The sequence below is a fragment of the Macaca nemestrina genome, chromosome 4 (assembly GCF_043159975.1).
Source record: "Macaca nemestrina isolate mMacNem1 chromosome 4, mMacNem.hap1, whole genome shotgun sequence".
NCBI lineage: Eukaryota > Metazoa > Chordata > Mammalia > Primates > Cercopithecidae > Macaca > Macaca nemestrina.
In genome coordinates, this window is record NC_092128.1 from 120,541,925 (window position 1) to 120,560,197 (window position 18,273).

Sequence of the window (18,273 nt, forward strand, 5' to 3'; positions counted from 1 at the left end):
AAGTCGTCTTCACATGGGCATCCCCTGGGAACTCCTGAATATTAGCTGCTACTGTACTCTCACTGCTCCTCTGCAATGGGTTCCTCGCTTATTCAGAGCTAATGCCATTCCTATGGTGGCTGTCTTCAAACCTCTCTGTGCCACACGAGCTTCCAGTCCCTTCCCCACACCCCTCTCAGCTGGCCTTGCTTCCTGCTTGCTGGGGCACCCAACGTGACCCTTTCATTTTCCCTGCTAGTGTCCCCTCTTCCTCTCCACATGCCAGGCTCTATTTCCATCACTGCTGTCTCCCTTTTCCCCCAGGAAGACATGCTCTTACTTTTCTAAAATATTGATCATTATTTCTGAGCTCTGAGTCCTGTGTTCCCATCAGTCCTGCTTCCTCCCTTCTGCCCCGCTGTGCTGGCCTCTCCCAGCTGGCCAGTTGTTTATGAAGAACCCCAGCAAAGTCTCCTGTGGCTTCCCTGTGAGCTGCCACCCTGTTCTCCCCTCTCGTTCCTTTCACCTCTAAACTTCTTGAAAAAGCAAACAGCTAATCTCCCGGGCCTCCTGCCTTCACTTCCTTCCTGCCCACTCTCTCCTGAACCTGAACCTCCTGGCTCTGGATTCTGACACCAGCAGTCAAGTGACATGCTCCTGCCTGCCAGGCTGTACACTGGAAGGGGGACAAGAGAGAGGCCATTGAATCTTCTTGATGCAGAGACAAGGAACAGTGCATTTGGCTGGATCTCTGTAATCGAGAAAATTGTACTGGTGGTTTGGAGGTTTTAAGTTGTTTGGGCCTCAAATGTTGATACAAAGGGGTCCATGGCCATATACTCCCACACCATATTTGGAGCAAAGTACATAGGGCCCCCACAGTGCCTCAGGATGAATATTGGGATGGAATGTAAACTGAGAGGAAGGGACAGTTGAAAGAGATTTGAAGTGAGGAGATGGGGTGTATTGGAGGTGGAGAAGAAGCGATGTGACCAATCTCCAAAGTCATGAGCAAGGGGAACACAGGCACAAATGATTTTTCTAGCTCCCTTTTTCCAGGACAGTCCAGTGTTTCTTGCCCACACCTTCCCACCAGAATGTAACCTTCACAGAAACTTGCCTTCCCACCTCTGCAGCCATTTCTCACAACATATAATATATATATATGTGTGTATGTGTGTATTTATATATATAAAGCAAAATAAAATATTAGTTCAAGGTGATCATAGCATAAAACAAAGCCATTTTTGACGGAGTCACTATATAGAAGGTTAATTTTAATTATTTTTAATTTTTTAATCTCCCATGCCAGCATTGTAACTCACTGCTAATACAAGCACTGCATTGCGTGTGTGATTCAAATAGCAGCAAATTCACAGCAAAATTACTTCAGGCCATGGGCTTGTGGGGTTGCTCATAATAGCTGGCCCAACTCCTGTGATACTGGGACAGCCACCTCCAGGCAGAATAGGGAGTTTGGGAATGCCAGTAACCCAAGGGGATAAAACATCACTTGCAAAGCATTCCACATTTTCAAAGCTTTTTTAAACAAAATTATTTTAGTTATCACACCAAACTTGATAGGGCAAATTTGTTCCTACTGGGTATACAAGCAAAGTAAAATGAAGCCCAGTCATGAGCCTCCTCTGGGAACAGGCAGCTTAAATGCTCTGGCAGAGCCAGTAAAGTCCTGTACACCAGGCCTTGCTCACCCTTCAACAGCAGCCTCTGCGGGAGGCCCAGGCCCCTCCCACCCATGTCTTTTCCTGGTCTCTGGGTGACCCAGCCATGTCTTCTCCTGGCCTCTGAGTGACGCCTGAGTCCCTGCCACCCATGTCTTCTCCCAGCCTCTGGGTGTGGCCCAGGTCCCCCAGCCCATGTCTTCTCCAGGTCTCTGGGTGACCCACCCATGTCTTCTCTTGGCCTCTGGGTGAGGCCCGGGCCCCTCCCACCCATGTCTTCTCCTGGCCTCTGAGTGACCCAGCCATGTCTTCTCTTGGGGCCTCTGGGTGAGGCCCTGGCCCACTCCACCCATGTTTCCTCTTGGCCACTGGGTGAGGCCCGGGTTCCCCACTCCCATGTCACCCATGTCTTCTCCAGGCCTCTGAGTGACGCAAGTATGTTCCCTCTTACCCTCTGAGCGAGGTCTGCCCGCCCCATGTCTTGTCCTGGCTTCCCTGTGCCTTGTCTGTCCACCTCTCACTCCTCTTCGGAGGACACTCCTTTTAATTCCCACGGCCGCCCAGCCCGGAGAGCTCTCGCCTGCATGCCCTGGGCCCTCCCCAGACACGATGCGGTCGGGTTCCTTGGGTGGCTTTCTACAGATCACCCCCATTCCTAGCACCCACCATAACTCTGCGCAGCGCAGAGGTGCAGTCCCTGAAGCCGAGAGCTCCCCAGCAGGAGTCATCCTCGCTCCCTGCCTGCAGTGCGCGCTCTCTTCCCCTTCCCGCACATGGGTATCATTTGTTGGATGAGGTTGTATGTTTTTATATGTCTTTTATGTCTCATTTTCCTCCTTTTCTCCCCATGCTGCCTCAGCGTCTTACAGAAAGAAATGGCAGTTGACCTCTTCCGTCACCAGGCTCCCCTGTCTCGACTGGTCACAATTGTAAAACCCTACAACCCCTTCAACAAGAAGGACAAAGAAACCATAGACTACTAGAGGAGGCTGCCCGGCGCCGGCTGTCCAGGCTTCTGCCTGGGGAAGGCCTGTGCGGAGGTGGGAAATAAAGGCGGCTTCTCCTGGCTGCGCAGTGTGGTGGGGTCCGTGCTCTTCTCCGCTGGCTTGCGCATCCCTGCCCAGCCCCGCCTCTCTCCTCCGGTAGGCAGCGCTCAGCTGGACCCGGGGCGCCGGCCAGCCGCGGCTCAGTCTCCGAAGCCGCCGGCAGCAGGGGAACAGGGACTGTATTGCAGAAGATTCCTCTTTAGGGTTGGATTATTGGGTCTAACTAGAGGTTTCACATCGGACCACTTCAGTGCAGGGATTCTACAGCAGAAAGCAGACCATAGATTTTAGAATCTCAAAGTCAAAAATCCATATGCTGTCAGTGGGAACACTGAGCTGAGAAAGTGCGTTCTTCTTTTCTCGCAGGGGACATCACACAAGGGGACAACATCTACCCTCTCTTGGCCTGCTCCAGTGTTTCCTTCAGAGAGAAGCGTTCCCCAGGCCCCATGAGGGTCCTGAGGTCTAAGTCAGGACCACTTTGGGTTAGAGTGTGGCCTGACCCGGCCTTGACCAAAGAGAGCACCAGCTCGCAGAATCTCTCAGGGGTGCATGTGGGCTGAGGGGGAGCCCTCTGGTCTTCGGAATATACACCTAAAGTATATTTACATAGTATTTGCATACACACATACACATACACAAAGCCTGTTGGAGTTTACAAAGTACTTTTGAAAACCTTAGCTCATTTGATCCTGCAACCTCGTAATAAATTCTCGTAGCAGGCATTTTACAAATATCTTGCATTTTATGAATAAAATAGACTAAGGCCAAGAAAAGTGAAGTATTTAAGGTCACACAACTAGTAATTAGTAGAGTTATAACTAGAACCGAGATTTTCTAAATTTAAATATTATATCTCTCCTACCCTTCCATTTTTTCAGCAGATTGGATAACCTTCAATGAATTGTAAAAACAAAGAAACAGAAAAAAAACCCTCCCTGTGTTTCTAGACTTTTCTGAAGTGTCTCAGGGTTTCTATCTGACTTCTTCTAAGAAATTCAGATCAAGATAGTTATACCTCAGAACTCCAAGTAAATGTGTAAATGCTTTCGGGGGTAGTTTGTTCTTGATTTTCCCACAGAAAGGGAGAAGTCAGCTACCTTTGTGATGGAATCATGTATTGCCTCAACGAACAACAACACAGACTTGGATGGTGAGTATTCTACCAGGATGAAAGAGGAAGGGCAACAGCCATCCATCCTGAGGGCGGACGTCCCTGCATGCAAAAGGAATGGCACCCCCTGAACCCAATCTTGTAGTTTAATTATTTTTAGAAAGAGTAAATTGGAAAAAAAAACAAAAACAAAAAAAACAGACCCAAATAAAAATCTTCAAGTCTGAAACGTTCTCAGCAAAACACAAATGGGGCAGTGTTATCCTCCTTCAGGAAGCAGATTAGCGTAGGTACCTGAGATTACATTTTGCAGTAAACATCCCTGGCAGCCCACTTTGTCAGGGGGTGGTGGTGCTCAAAATCTGAGACACCTCTTCATCACTCAGGGCCTGGACAGGGCTTCAGTAATACTGGATCTTAGCATTTTCCAGGCTAAGATAACTTTTTCATTCTCTACAGTGCAGATACCTAGACACCTGTCAGAGCACTTGAACACCCAAATGCTGCTTCTAGAAGGATGTTGGCTTTGTCTGTAGCATCCCTGGACCTCATTCAGAAAAAGAGAGATGGTGACTCTTCATTTGCACTCTAACTTGTTCAGACTTCTCACTTGTGATGATATAATGCAAATACTGCTCACCACAGACCTAGAATCCAAGGTCAGTCACAACAAGGAAGAACATAGAATTACCAGTGTTCCTGACCCTGACCTGTGGGTGTAAGTTGTAGTATTTGGGCTTCTGTGGTCAACATTACAACTAAAAGTCACAAAAGCCATGGGAGATAGTCTCAGGGATATGCATCAGCTCTTCAGATTCTGAATTCTGGTCTTGCATGATTTCTTTCACCAGGAGCCATCACAACTGTGCTTCCTCGGACTAACAACTTGCCTCTCACTCCCTACCCTCCAGGCACCATCTTCTCTATAAAGTCACCCTCTCAGCTTTCAGTTATCCCCAGAGATGACCCAAATACAGAGAACTGTGGCATTTTTTATAGCATTTAGGTGAAAGATGTTATAAATTATACAGTTCACCTGAGACAGAAAATGCATGCTACCAGGCAGTGGCTCACACCTGTAATCCCAGCATTTTGGGAGGCCAAAGAGGGAGGATTGCTTTAGCCCAGGAGTCCAAGCTCAGACTAGGCAACATGGTGAGACCTCTTCTCTACAAAACAGTCAAAAAATGAAGTAGGAGGATCGCTTGAACTCTGGAAGTTGAGGCTGCAATGAACCGTGATGGCGCCCTTGCACTCTTGCCTGGGTTACAGAGTGAGACCCCTGCCTCAAAAAAAAAGGAAAGAAGAAAGAAAGAAAGAAAAGAAAAGGAAAGAAAGAAAGAAAGAAAGAAAGAAAGAAAGAAAGAAAGAAAGAAAGAAAATGAAAGACAGAAGAAAATCCATGCTAATACTCTTATTCTAGCAGATAAGGATGTTAGAATGCAGCATATTAAAATATTACAAAAGTACAATAATATGAAAAAATATGACACTTAACACAGAGCAGAATGGAAACTAGAATCAAACGGAGGAAAGCATTTTGAACCCCTGAGTACAGGATAGGTTTTTTTCAATAGATGGTATTGGGACAACTATTTGAAACAAAAGATACACTAACTGAATTGTTCTTGGAATACAGACTTAAATAGATAAGTTACAGATTACTCAGAAATTCAGGGGAATTGGTTTATAAGGTGGAGGGTGTGAAAAAAATTTCCCAAAAGGACACTGAAGGAGATAAAAAGCTACTTTCAACATAAAAAATACAACCAAAATTTTAAGATAAAACTGCCAGGAAAATATGTCAAAGGATTCATATTCTCATTGTAAAAACAGCCTATGATTTAAAAATGATGATACTAGTAAAAACAAGTCAAAGGATATTAACAAGAAATAAGAAATATGAATGGCCAATAAAATCTTTACACCTCAGTAGTATTAGAGAAATGACCGTAGTATTTTACTTTTCACCCACAAATTGGTGCTGATGAGCAGAAATAGATGTCTGTATACCACCAGTAGGCGTTCACATGGGTAACACCTTCCTAGGGGATATTTGGCAAAACGTTTTAAGAGCTTTCACAAGTGGCATACGTTTCAACTTGGTCATTTCACTTTTTGGATTTTGTCAAAGCAAATAATCACGGAGTAAGCAAATAATCACGGAGTAAATATATTTGCATGAAGAATTAAAGGTATAGCATTTTATTTAACTGAGAGAAAATGAGAACAACTTACTGTGCTGTAGGGTAAGTACAACTGATAGCAATAACTTAAGCATACTCTTGGAATGACCCTTATGGCAGACGCACCTGATGTGTGTTCTGAGCTAAGGAATCTGGGAGTGGCCAACACAGAGATTGGTTTCTTATCTATGATAAACATTTGAGCCCCTGTCACATCCTGTGGAACATGACCGAACAAGAGATTGAGGCGCTGAGTTTTGGGTTCATGAAGGTTGGCAGGTGGAGTTCACTAGGAGGAGGATGTTAAGTGAAAATGCTATATAAACTGCATGCTCTTTGCAAGCAGTTGCAATTTTCCTGCCCAGCCTGCCGCCACTGGGTTATGTGGTTATATGTTGTCCAGGCTACCACCACCATTTCTGTAATTAAGGCAGTCCTATTATCCAGCCTACCTCCACTGGACTCTCTCCCCTGTATGTATGCTCCCAATAAAATCCCATGCCTCATTTGCTGTCTCTGGGTGTCTTCTTCAGTCTCTTGAACCTAGTGTCTTCCCTATTGAGATGCATAGTTCAATACAATATGCCCATCAAAAGAAAATGTGATAGGCCTGGTGCAGTGGCTCACACCTGTAATCCCAGCACTTTGGGAGGCCAAGGCAGGCAGATCACCTGAGGTCAGGAGTTTGAGACCAACCTGGCCAACATGGTGAAACCCCATCTGTGCTAAAAATATAAAAGTTAATCAGGCATGGTGGCAGACGCCTGTAATCCCAGCTACTCAGGAGGCTGAGGCAGGAGAATCACTTGAACCCAGGAGGCGGAGGTTGCAGTGAGCCGAGATTGGGCCACTGCACTCCCGCTGAGGCAACAAGAGTGAAACTCCATCTCAAGAAAAAAAAAAAGAGAGAGAGAAAATGTGATAAATTGTTGTACATTAATATACTGAAACATATGCATTAAAAAGATAATACAGCTTCATACTGATTATCATGAAAAAATATATATGCAATATTGGCAAATGCAAAAGCAAGTATTACAACAGTGTGTATTTAATATTTAAATTTTAAATATATGTATACATAGAAGAATGTAGAGAAAAGGTTAATAGTTACTAGTCCTGAGATTACAGGTGATTACCCTTTTATACTGTTACTACAGTAGGCATGTATTCTTAAAAACCGGAAAACTTGAGAAGTTATAATAAAAAGTCAATGCCCTTTCTCTTCAAAGGTCCTTACATAAGAAACTATCCAAAACATTCTTTTAATAATTTAGAAACAGAAAAATGATAGCCCCTCCTGAAAAAAAAAAAAAAAAACTGGTTTTAGAGTATGAGAATCATGTAAGTCACCCACCTCAATCTCTTCTAAAATCTGCTGGTTTATAATATATACAGGAGTGAAATTACATAAGGTAAAGTGCTTCTACTTCCCCCTGCCTGCCAGGGAGCTCAAAGCTGAAGTGAATGAATATATTAACTGATAGCTTAAACACTTGAGCCAGGGTTCCACATTTAAAACTGACATTTGAATAAGCCACTAAAGGAGTCATCCTGACCCAGGTTCAAGTTTGACAACCACTGATGACTCTGAGGGCTGTGTGCCTGCTTCCTCCTGCGTTAGCAACATTTTAATAAAATTTGTATCTTTTCTATTCCTGAAGGATCTGAGGTATCTCCTAATACTGTAAGGTCTTAAAGTGGACACAGAAAAATCTAAAACCTACATGACTTCATGTTTAACTTGTTTGCCCTGAGTGTTTCATGCACAAAATGGAGCATTGGTTTTAGGGAAAAAAATTAGACCCCTCTCCTAATGATTGTCCAAATTGCCTTTATGGTCAGAGAAGGCAATTATCCAATAGTAGAAATAACTTATCAACCCAGAATTATTTTCTAATAAGTGAAAATTTTCCAAATTTACTCAAAATTTAATCTATTTGCTCCCATTAGCACAGTGTAGACTCTGGGCTGGGTGACATGGTTTTTCAGTGGTTTTTTTGGTTTTTTTTTTTTTTACTTTGTGTAAAAATGCATCATATCCAAATGGTACTCAGAAACAATACTGTGATTTTATTTGACGCCATTGTATTTTTTTTTTAATTATGGTTGGTTTAAATATGATACTCACAATTACTGTTGTCAAAGCAATTCCCATTTCACCCTCTATAAATGTAGATTCCTCATGGAGTGGTGAAATTGACAGTGAAGAGTTGTTTCAGCCCTGTTCATCTTACCTGCTAATTACAGGTGCACAGGAAGAGTGCTGGTTTCCTCTGTGCCAGCCCAGACTTGGCTGGTTACCCAGACTGGGTTTCCAGGGCAAACCCCATTGGTTCTAGTCTGTAAACTGTAAATGGAAACAGATTTACTTCCTTACATGCACACTTTGGAAATAAAGCCCTAAAAAGTGTTCAGTGTAAATCTATGTTTCTAGTGCTGGTAGATTGTTTTTATTGTGTCTTCTGTGGGCAGAGCCACAAGATAAAAGATAAAGTGAGACAGCAAAGGGCCGGGTGAGGACAAGCAGGAAGACGTGTCTGGGCAGAGGAGGGGTGGGGAAGAGACGCTGAGGGTGTGGTGCCCTGAGGTTGCAGGGTGCACATTGTGGAAGGTTGGGGTATCTGCACTGGAAGGCCAGTGTCACAGCTAGAGGCTGTCTGCTCTGGAGGGACCCATGGGCAGGGTCCAGGCATAGTCTTGGGATGGCAACCCCGCAATGCTAAGCACAGCTCCAATGCAGGATTGCTGAGCTCTGGGCAGGGCTATGGGCTGAGTGGGAACTGTGCTGCGCAAAGCAGAAATTAAGGAGAACTGATGTCTGATAGCTGAGGGTAGGGGGTGGTATCAGAACACTGACCGTTGTCCAATTCCTGCTCGAAAGAATGACTTCCAAACACAAATCAGTATATTGAGTAAATATTCCCCAACATTTAATGACTTAGTACTATGCTTTCATACTCAGTTATCTAAGAAGACAGATATAACCAAAGTCTTCCCTGAGAAGTTGACTAAAACGTCCGTGTTTCAGGGTAGATCCCCTATGGGTCCTTTCTTGGGATGATTCTAAGACCATGTGAGCAATTGTAGACTCCTAGTCCACAATCTAAAGCTTTCCTAAATAGACTGCAATGATAACAGTCATGTCAAATGCTGCTGGGAGCACCTGGACTGGTCTCTAAGGAAAGTCTTGGCCTTCCGGTTGCTTCCTTGGCATGCATCATGGTGGAGTGGCCTCTGTTAAGGCACAGGCCTTGGTAAGAAGCTCAGTGTTCAAAGCGTGAGGTCCAGGTTATGCTGAACTGAGCTCAGCAATGTGGATAGGGGTGGGAGAAACCACTGCAACTCTACCTTCCTCAGCCATTGGGACCCCCCAGGAAGCAGGCTCATGGCTGCAAAATCAAATCCAGGGTTGTTGTTGTTGTTGTTGTTGAGATGGAGTCTCAATCTGTTGCCCGGCTGGAGAGCAGTAGCGTGACCTAGGGTTACTGCAACCTCCGCCTCCCGGGCTCAAGCAATTCTGCCTCAGCCTCCCGAGTAGCAGGAATTACAGGCGCGTGCTGCCATGCCCAGCTAATTTTTTTGTATTTTTAGTAAAGACGGGGTTTCACCTTATTGAACAGGCTGGCCTCAAACTCATGACCTCGTGATCAGGCCCGCCTTGGCCTCCTAAAGTGCTGGGATTTCAGGTGTAAGCCACCGCGCCCAGCCTAAATCCAAGTTTTATTCTCAAGTTTGGCTCTGCCACGCTTGGACCAATGTTTATGGAAACAGAGGAGCATTCAGCAGGAAGACAGAGAAGGTGCTGTGTACTTACTGTTGATCTATCTCGAGGCAGCTGCCCTGCACACTGAGCAGAAAGCTTCTCTTATCTTTCATTTTGTCATCCAAATATTAAATGTGTAATCCTTTTAATATGCAAGCAGATTATGTAAGGTGTAATATGGAATTTAAAGGGGTGTAAAGTGCTACAGCATATTAAAAGATATATCTGAATCCATGTCTACAAAAATTGGAATATGGATATATTCATACATTCATGTTATATATCAATATATTCATATCTCAATATTTTGTGTATCTATCCATATTTGAATATCTTGGAATATGGATAGATATAGACATATCATTTTATTTGAACTTAGAAGTCCCCTTGACTTATTTTTTCTTTGGGAAAAAAACTTATCTTTCCTAATTTGCTCATCAAACTAGGGTCAGAAATATTCATTTTAGGTTATTGGTTTTCTTGGTCTTGCTATTTAAAAGAATATGTCTCAACTGCCATCTGGGAAAGGTCACAGAAATATTAATATACTTCTAAAACTAGAAGACCAAAAGGCTCAGCTTTCAATATAAGTTAAAGTGTGGTGATGCAAATTGCAGAAAATCAGTGGCCTGTATCTCTTCAAGAATTATTTAATAATGAATTTACCAGTAGCAAAATAAAAGGACCTCTCCTGCAAAAGCTTTAAACCCAGCTGAAATACACACAGGGGAGGAAGAGCCACTGGGCTTCCTGTGACTCCAAGGATGACAAGGGGATGGCCATGTGGTGTTCAGACACCCCAGAAGTCCAGGCAGAGCCCTGAAATGACGGGAACCTCAGCCAAGGAGCTGAGGAAGCAAGTAGGGAAGGAAGGAGACCCAGAAAAGGGGATGCACAGCAGAGACTGGGCCAAGGCATGCTTCCCTTACAGCTGCTACCAGGCCTGGCAGGCCAGCGCCTTCCTCTCGTGTTCTCGAGGAGCTGTCTTGCGTAAATGCCCCACCTGAGCACATGTGGATTCCTTTGATCTACACACAGGGGACTTCACAATCATCCAAGGACAAGTGGTTGCTGCTCTTTTGGGGCCACTCTGACCATTTGTGCAGTTAAGTTAGTTCTTGGCTCTGAAAACCAGTGGAACCAAGTGAAGGTTCTCCCCAGATGGAGTCCAGGCTCTGTGAAGGCTCATGCCCTGCCCATGGGTGCATGACCCAGCCTTTCCTGCAGCTTGACAGCCAGATCCTCATGCCAGATGCCAGGCTATCCCTGGGGAGGGCTCCCGGAGCTCAGGCGTGAACTCCATGGTGCTGTGGAGGTGAGAGCATGGGGTATTTCTCCAAACCACCAGGACCTTTACAAAACCTTCACCCTCTTCTGCTGAAAATGTTAGCTTAGCTAAGGCAGGGCAGTGACGTGTTTATGTTGGTTGTGGTTTGATTCTAGTTCCTTTCAATTCTTCATGGTTTGTCCTTCAAGGTTCCTGGAGTCTGGGGCTCCTGAAAGCAAGCCCCAGCCCTCTTCACAGTGACAGCACCCCTTCCTTTCTGGCATACCCTGCAGAGAGGCACCCCTTTTCCCCGGAGGCACCTCTTGTGAGTGAATTGCTCCTGTTCACTTCCTGCCTGAGGGGCAGCATTGAAGGGGGCAGGGAGAGGCAGGAGGAGGGACGTTTAGCAGGGGTGAGGAGAGGAGCAGCCGTTCTGCGCATGCAGGAACCTAGAAATTCCAACTGTGCTGAGATTGACGCTCACGTACCCCTCCCTCTGGCTGTGGGGCAAGAGTATTTGCCTTCTTGGTGGAAATTTTCCCTAATACTTAGCTTTTATTTCCCTAAGTTTCTAACTTTCTAGAACTTCAAAGTTCACATGGAAATACCAGTAAAACCATAAAGCCGTAACCTATTCCCTTGGACCGTGGCTGTATGCTGCACTAGGCCCTACCCGGGAAGCCATGCGCCTGGCCTGCATCAGAGTCTGCTCCAGGAGAGGTTAGGGCATAGGATCCAGCACTCACGCTGATTTGTGCCATGGAATTTATGTCCTCAAAGACTCCCGTTTCTCACTAGGAAGATACAGGGTTGTTGTGGGTGTTGAAGAAAAGAATATGCAGAAGTACCTGGCACATTAGAAGCAATCAATACATTCTTGAATATTAAAAATCATTGTCCTCTGAAACACGCTTTGGCACCCCTTGTTGGCCTGCAGGTACTGTCTGTGTAACAAGCAGCTCTTCCCCACCCTGCCCAGCCCCAGGAGCCATCGTGATAAACCATGTCCTCCTTTTTTCTTTTGCGACAGAGTCTTGCTCTGTCGCTCAGGCTGGAGTGCAATAGCACAATCTCTGGCTCACTGCAACCTCTGCCTCCCTGGTTCAAGTGTTTCTGCTGCCTCAGCCTCCTGAGTAGCTGGGATTATAGGCACGCGCCACCATGCTAGGCTAAGTTTTGTATTTTTGGTAGAGATGGGGTTTCACCATGTTGGTCAGGCTGGTCTCGAACTCCTGACCTGGTGATCCCCCTCGCCTCAGCCTCCCGAAATGCTGGGATTATGGGTGTGAGCCACTGCGCCCGGCCAACCAAGTCCTCTTACTCCAGACAGGCTGGGCCTCTGGCAATGCTGAGGAGCCAGGGATACCAGGATTCATGTGGGCAGCAGCACTGGAGGCTGGGAGCCAGCCTAGAATCCAGAGCTCTCAAACCCCCACATTTATGTTACTTCCAATATCGCCTTACTTAGGTTTTGTCTGTACTATGTTATAGCAGTGATCTCATTGTCATGAATGGACCTGTTTATGTATTATTTTCCCTGATCCTTCAAGTCTGGTTTTATTCCTCTTGTTGAAAGTCATGTTTGATTCCTTTTGGTGTGAATGAGGGTTATGTATGTAGCCAGGTACTATTAGGTATTTGCAAATATCTGCAACAAGGATCGATGGATAGATCGATGGATGGATGGATGGTTAGTCACCCAGGACTCCAAGCAGTTCTAAAATTCATAAGATGGAAAGTCAGAAATTTCCAATACTTTTTCTGTGTTTGTCCTCCCAGTTACTCCCTTTTTGTTCACTGTGTTTTCTCCTTCGGATCATTTTCTTTCATCTATTGCTCTGGTCAGCATCCCTCTTGTCTGCTGCTTCCCTCTGCTCCGCAGCCTCATTGCTTACAGTGTGGGTCTGCTGGTAGTATTTCATCTAGTTATTTCACCACACTACAAGGTAGGTATCATTTCTTACATGTTACAGATGAGGAAACTAGAATCCAGACAGCATGTCCAAGGTTACACACTAGCTCGTGGTGGGTTGAGGTATCTAGCAGAGATCTGCCTCCAACCAGTGTCAGACCACTGATATTCTGATTGCAAATGACTATGAAATATATTTAGTCAAGTACCACTCATTCTAAATATTACTAAAAGAGAGAAACTATTTCTGTGAAAATACCGCTAATTCCAATTTTGGGGCCCCACGTCACATGGAAGTGCAAATTTTTTTCAAAAGAACATCCTATTCTCTGTACACATTCCCCTTCAGAATAAATGAACAGTTCTGGGGCTGCTTATCTGGAAATTCAATACATCAGCCTGGAATATGAGGAGCCACCATCTTTCTTTTTTCAAAATCAAGCTCTCATGTGTGTCTCCTAAAGTCCTAAAGCATACAGACCCCCCAGGATGTGTCTCCTAAAGTGTGAGGCATATGAACCCCAGGATGTGTCTCCAAAAGTCTGAGACACACAGGAGAGCTTGATCAAAAAAAGAAAAATAAATAAATAAATAGGGAGGGAGAGAGAGGAGAGAGAGAGAAAGAAAAGAAATTAAAGAAAGATTGGGAGGCCGAAGCAGGCAGATCACCTGAGGTCAGGAGTTCCAGACCAGCTTGGACAACATGGTGAAACCCCGCCTCTACTAAAAATACAAAAATTAGCTGGGCATGGTGGCACATGCCTGTAATCCCAGCTACTTGGGAGAATGAGGCAGGAGAATCACTTAAACCTGGGAGGCAGAGGTTTTAGTGAGCCGAGATCACACCACTGCACTCCAGCCTGGGCGCCAGAGCAAGACTCTGTTTCCAAAAAAAAAAAGAAAAGAAAAGAGAACACAGGAAGGAAGGAAGGAAGGAAGGAAGGAAGGAAGGAAGGAAGGAAGGAAGGAAGGAAGGAAGGAAGGAAGGAAGGAGGGAGGGAGGGAGGGAGGGAGGGAGGGAGGGAGGGAGGGAGGGAGGGAGGGAAGGAAGGAAGGAAGGAAGGAGGGAAGGAAGGTTGGTTCCCCAGGGGCATGTGATGTTTTCTGGTTGCAGAGATAAATCCCACAGGCGAGGCAAGGTCCAGAGAGAAGAATGTATTATGTAAGAAACTTGAAGAGAGAAATGGAGGCTCCCGCTTCAGGGGAGAACAGGACACTTCCTGGGGTCAATGACTTCAGCAAAGCCCTGAAGAATATCAGGAGTTCTGTGAGGCGGAGGAGTGAGGAGAACATTCCTGGCTCCACTTGAGACGCTCAAACTGATGACTCCCTCCATCAAGTGGGGAGATCTGAAACATTTTGATTTTAGGAATTCTTAACACCATTTAAACTTATTAAGGTTCCCAAGGACTTTTGATCATATGGGTTACATTATTGATATTTACTGTATTATAAATTAAAATTGAGAAATTTCAGAATCTGGATCAATGCATTTTGAAACCATAATAATAAAGTCATTTTATGTTAACACAAATAATTACTTTTTAAATAAAATAACTATATTTCCCAAAACAAAAAAAAAATAAGAAGAGTGTCATTGTATATTTTTGCAAATCTCTTTAATGTCTGACTTAACAGAAGACAGCCAGATTCTCATGCCTGTTTCTGCATTCCAAATCTGTGGCAATAGGTGTTTTGGGTTGAAGAATATGAAGGAAGTCAGGCTTCACACAGTTAACTAGTAAGGAGAGGAATATTTTAATTTTTTTGGATAATTACAGATACTATTCCTTGATTCTGTATCAAAAATTGACAAGAGGTAGTTTTTGCAAAATTATTTGCCGTATGCTGTTGGAAACTGTTCTGTTGAAAATTGATTGGCCCATTGCTTTGTGATGGTTTTGTAATGCATCATCTTGGCCAAGTCGAACTCCATTCCCCAGAACTTCCATTCTAGCATGTTTTTGGTAAGAGTGGGCTATAAGGGAGATTTTCTCAGGAAGAAAGTTAGAAGGTGGGAGAGAGGCAATGGCCATTTTGTATCTTACACACACTTTCTCCAGCTGTTTGTCAAATGCTGGGAACAGAGGCCCCTCTTCGGAATCCTCCTCAGTTTCTCTGCCTCCTGGGCCAGGTGTGTGTTGCTCCCTGAGGAAGGACCCCAGTTTTCACCACGTGCCCTTGTCAGTAAGATCAGTGGCAACAAGAGCAGACACAGGCTTCTGTCTGTCCAGCTCAGCACTGTGGTTCCAGGCTGCTAGTGATCTTCCTGCCTGACAGCCTGCCAGTAGGCTTCGGGCTCCAGCCTCAGAATTGGGGCAGCCTGGTATAGGCTGCTTAGCCAGCCCACTCTGTACTAAGATCATTTAAAAAATTACCTGTGTTTGTGTATACACATACGCATACATACACATACACATATAACATAGGTACCTTACTGGTTCTACTTCTCTAGTCAAACACTTCAACCAAATACACACTCCCAGTGGACTTTTTTCCTGTCTGTGATTTGACCTCACAGATATCTGAATGAGTGCAGGGTATCTCGAGTTTTCTCAAATGACTCTTTGAGAACTGCAGGTACAGGGAAAATAGGAGGCAGGCTAGGGCCAGATTTTAAAGGATCCTTAAATGCCAGTATGCGAACTTTGGACTCTTCCCTGTAAATAACAATCAAAAAAGATTGATAAATATTTCTGAGTGTTTTAAGATGAGTTTGAATCAATTACAGGAAGTTCTGAATAGGAGAGAAACTAAACACAGGAAAATAATATTCGTGTGCAACTTGCCCTACTAAGGTGTGTTCAGTTGGCTTCCATCTGCTGGTGACCCACAAATAAATCTTGATACCCCATCCAGGGATCCAGTTCTGTAGTCAGGGACCCTGCATCTAGATATTAAAAAATATATCTACTAATTTTTTAAATCTTCTTTTCTCCATTCCTGTCTCTCATTTTCCTCTAATTTAGACCCTCACTGTTTTATGCCTGATATTTTGTAATAGCCTTTCAGTGGGGTCTCTCTTTCTCTCTCTCTCTCTCTTTCTCCCCTCCTCCTTTTTCTCCTCCTCTTCCCCTTCTCTCCTCCTCCTTCTTCCTCTTTTTCTTCTTCTTCTTCTTTTTCTTCTTCTTCTTCTTCTTCTTCTTCTTCTTCTTCTTCTTCTTCTTCTTCTTCTTCTTCTTCTTCTTCTTCTTCTTCTTCTTCTTCTTGTTTTTCTTCTTCTTCTTCCTCTCTCTCTTTCTCTCTCTCTCCTCCCTCCATCCGTTTCTCCCTCTTCTCTTATTCTGGGGAACATGGATCCTCATTCAAATCCATCTTCTTCAGTGTTGCTATATGATTGGTCTAAAATATGAATTTGTTTATTTAATTCTGTGCTTAAAAATACTTCAATGGCTCCTATTCCTTTACAACAAACCTCTAGCCCATTCAGGACACAGTGGTCTCTCAGAACATGGTCACATGGTCCCCATCTCCTCTCTTTCCAGGCTACCTTCTACCTGCCACCATCCCATCCCATCCCATCCCATTGCTGCCATGGCAGCTGCCAGGAATTGTGTCACACCTCTTTATAGGTTCTCTCGCCTTTGCCCAGAGTGCCTGCCTTTCCCCACCAACTTTCTCACCCTAAACTTAAAAGACCCCGTGGTAGTATCCCATGCTTTGTGAAGTCCTTCTAACCCACTGGGGGGATTAATGACTCCTTTCTTATCATTTTCATTACACCCTATGCACTTATCTATCTATTAATGAATTGTTTACATATTTTATCTGTATGCCCCGTTGGTCCTAAACAGCTGGAAACTATGTCCTCTAAGGGTAGAAAAAAAAATGCCTGGCATATATTCAGAAACTCAGCCAAAGTTACAAGAAGGAAATTGAAGTTCACCTATATGAGACAGAGAATGTTGTATCTATTTACACCTCTACCGTCTTGTCTCATATGATTCCTAAAATGCTGAGGATGAATTGAAAAAATTCCAAACTCACTGACTTAAATCTTTCACTACTTTAGGAAACATTTATTAAATGCCTCCTATGTCTCAGGAAAACGTACACTACATTCTACCTACAAATGGAAGTGAGTCCTTAGTGAGTCCTTGGCACACAGCATGGCTAAAAAGAATTCTGCAGGATGGTCACTTGTGCAGACACCTGGAGAAGATTTTTGTATGGAATGAGCACCATTGTGTGCTAATTGTGGGAGAAGCTTGCATGTTGATAGGCCTGCTTGCCAGGAGACAGTCACAGTGAGGGGTTTTGTGAAACCCCTCAGGCAGTGTGATGCAGCTGAGGCATAGTGAAGAATAAAATAAAGGAAGTTTCCTTTCTGAATCTGACACAGCTGGCCAGGTAGGAGGAAGCTGTTCACTATACAAAGCCTTTGCCCTCTGATGCTGTCCGCTGATGACAAAATCCCATGTTATTCCAGCTCTAGTCTTCGAGAATTTCCACTGTCACTGAGGCCCCTTACTTGCATCTGTGTCTTTGTTCGGGAAGGAGAATGCACCATGGAGTCTTCTCAAATTTTTTCACTATGAAGCTGGCTTTTTGCTATTTTAATTCAAAAAAAGTATTTTCATCTGTTTATTAACTAAAAACCTGCTCCCTTGATTTTACATAAAATGAAGGTGAGGTCTCCTCTTAACATCCTAGATGGCTCCTGAATTCATTTTGAAGCACAGTTTGTGCTTTCCTGCTATTAACTTTCCTACAGAATAATTAAATACTTTGTATGGACTGCCACCATGTCAAAACATTGTTTAGCCAATTAAATAATTAAAACTTAGTCTATAATTACTTAGGCAAAAGCACCTGATATGATAGCATGTATTTTATGATAGTCTGAGAAATCACTAAATCCTGTCAACTAGCCTATAAGGAATTATAGGAGCAGAAATGATGTAGCAAAGATGGCCCATGACAGCGAGTTCTGCCTTCAGTCAGCTCCAGCAAGTCACGTGTTATCTCTGGGCCTCAGGTGACCCCTCTGTGAAGCGAAGTTGTCACTTTCTAAGTTCTTCATCTCCATCTTTAGGATATTGCGACTAACAAGAATATCACTGACTATATTTGCCAACCATGAAGCACCTATAAAGATTGTGTAGATTACTTCAGGTGCTTGTTGAAATTACAGGTGTCTTGGTCTTTTTAGGTTGATACAACAATGTTCTCTTGGCCAGTGTAGTGTCTCATGCCCTTAATCCCAGCACTTTGGGAGACAGAGGCAGGCAGACGGCTTGAACCCAGGAGTTTGAGACCAGCCTAGGCAACAATAACAAAACCCCATCTCTACAAACAAAACAAAACAAAAATTAGCGGGG

At 44.2% G+C, this 18,273-nt stretch overlaps 1 protein-coding gene across 1 annotated transcript in view; it reads left to right on the forward strand.

The window, feature by feature from the left end:
- SPMIP7 (sperm microtubule inner protein 7) overlaps positions 1 to 2,747 on the forward strand; it is a 64,889-nt gene extending 62,142 nt beyond the window's left edge. Inside the window, exon 9 of the mRNA XM_011759386.3 lies at positions 2,521 to 2,747. Within this exon, the coding sequence (XP_011757688.1) occupies positions 2,521 to 2,644 (124 nt within the window). The 3' untranslated portion in view covers positions 2,645 to 2,747. The remainder of the gene's footprint in view (positions 1 to 2,520) is intronic.
- Positions 2,748 to 18,273: the final 15,526 nt, after the last annotated feature.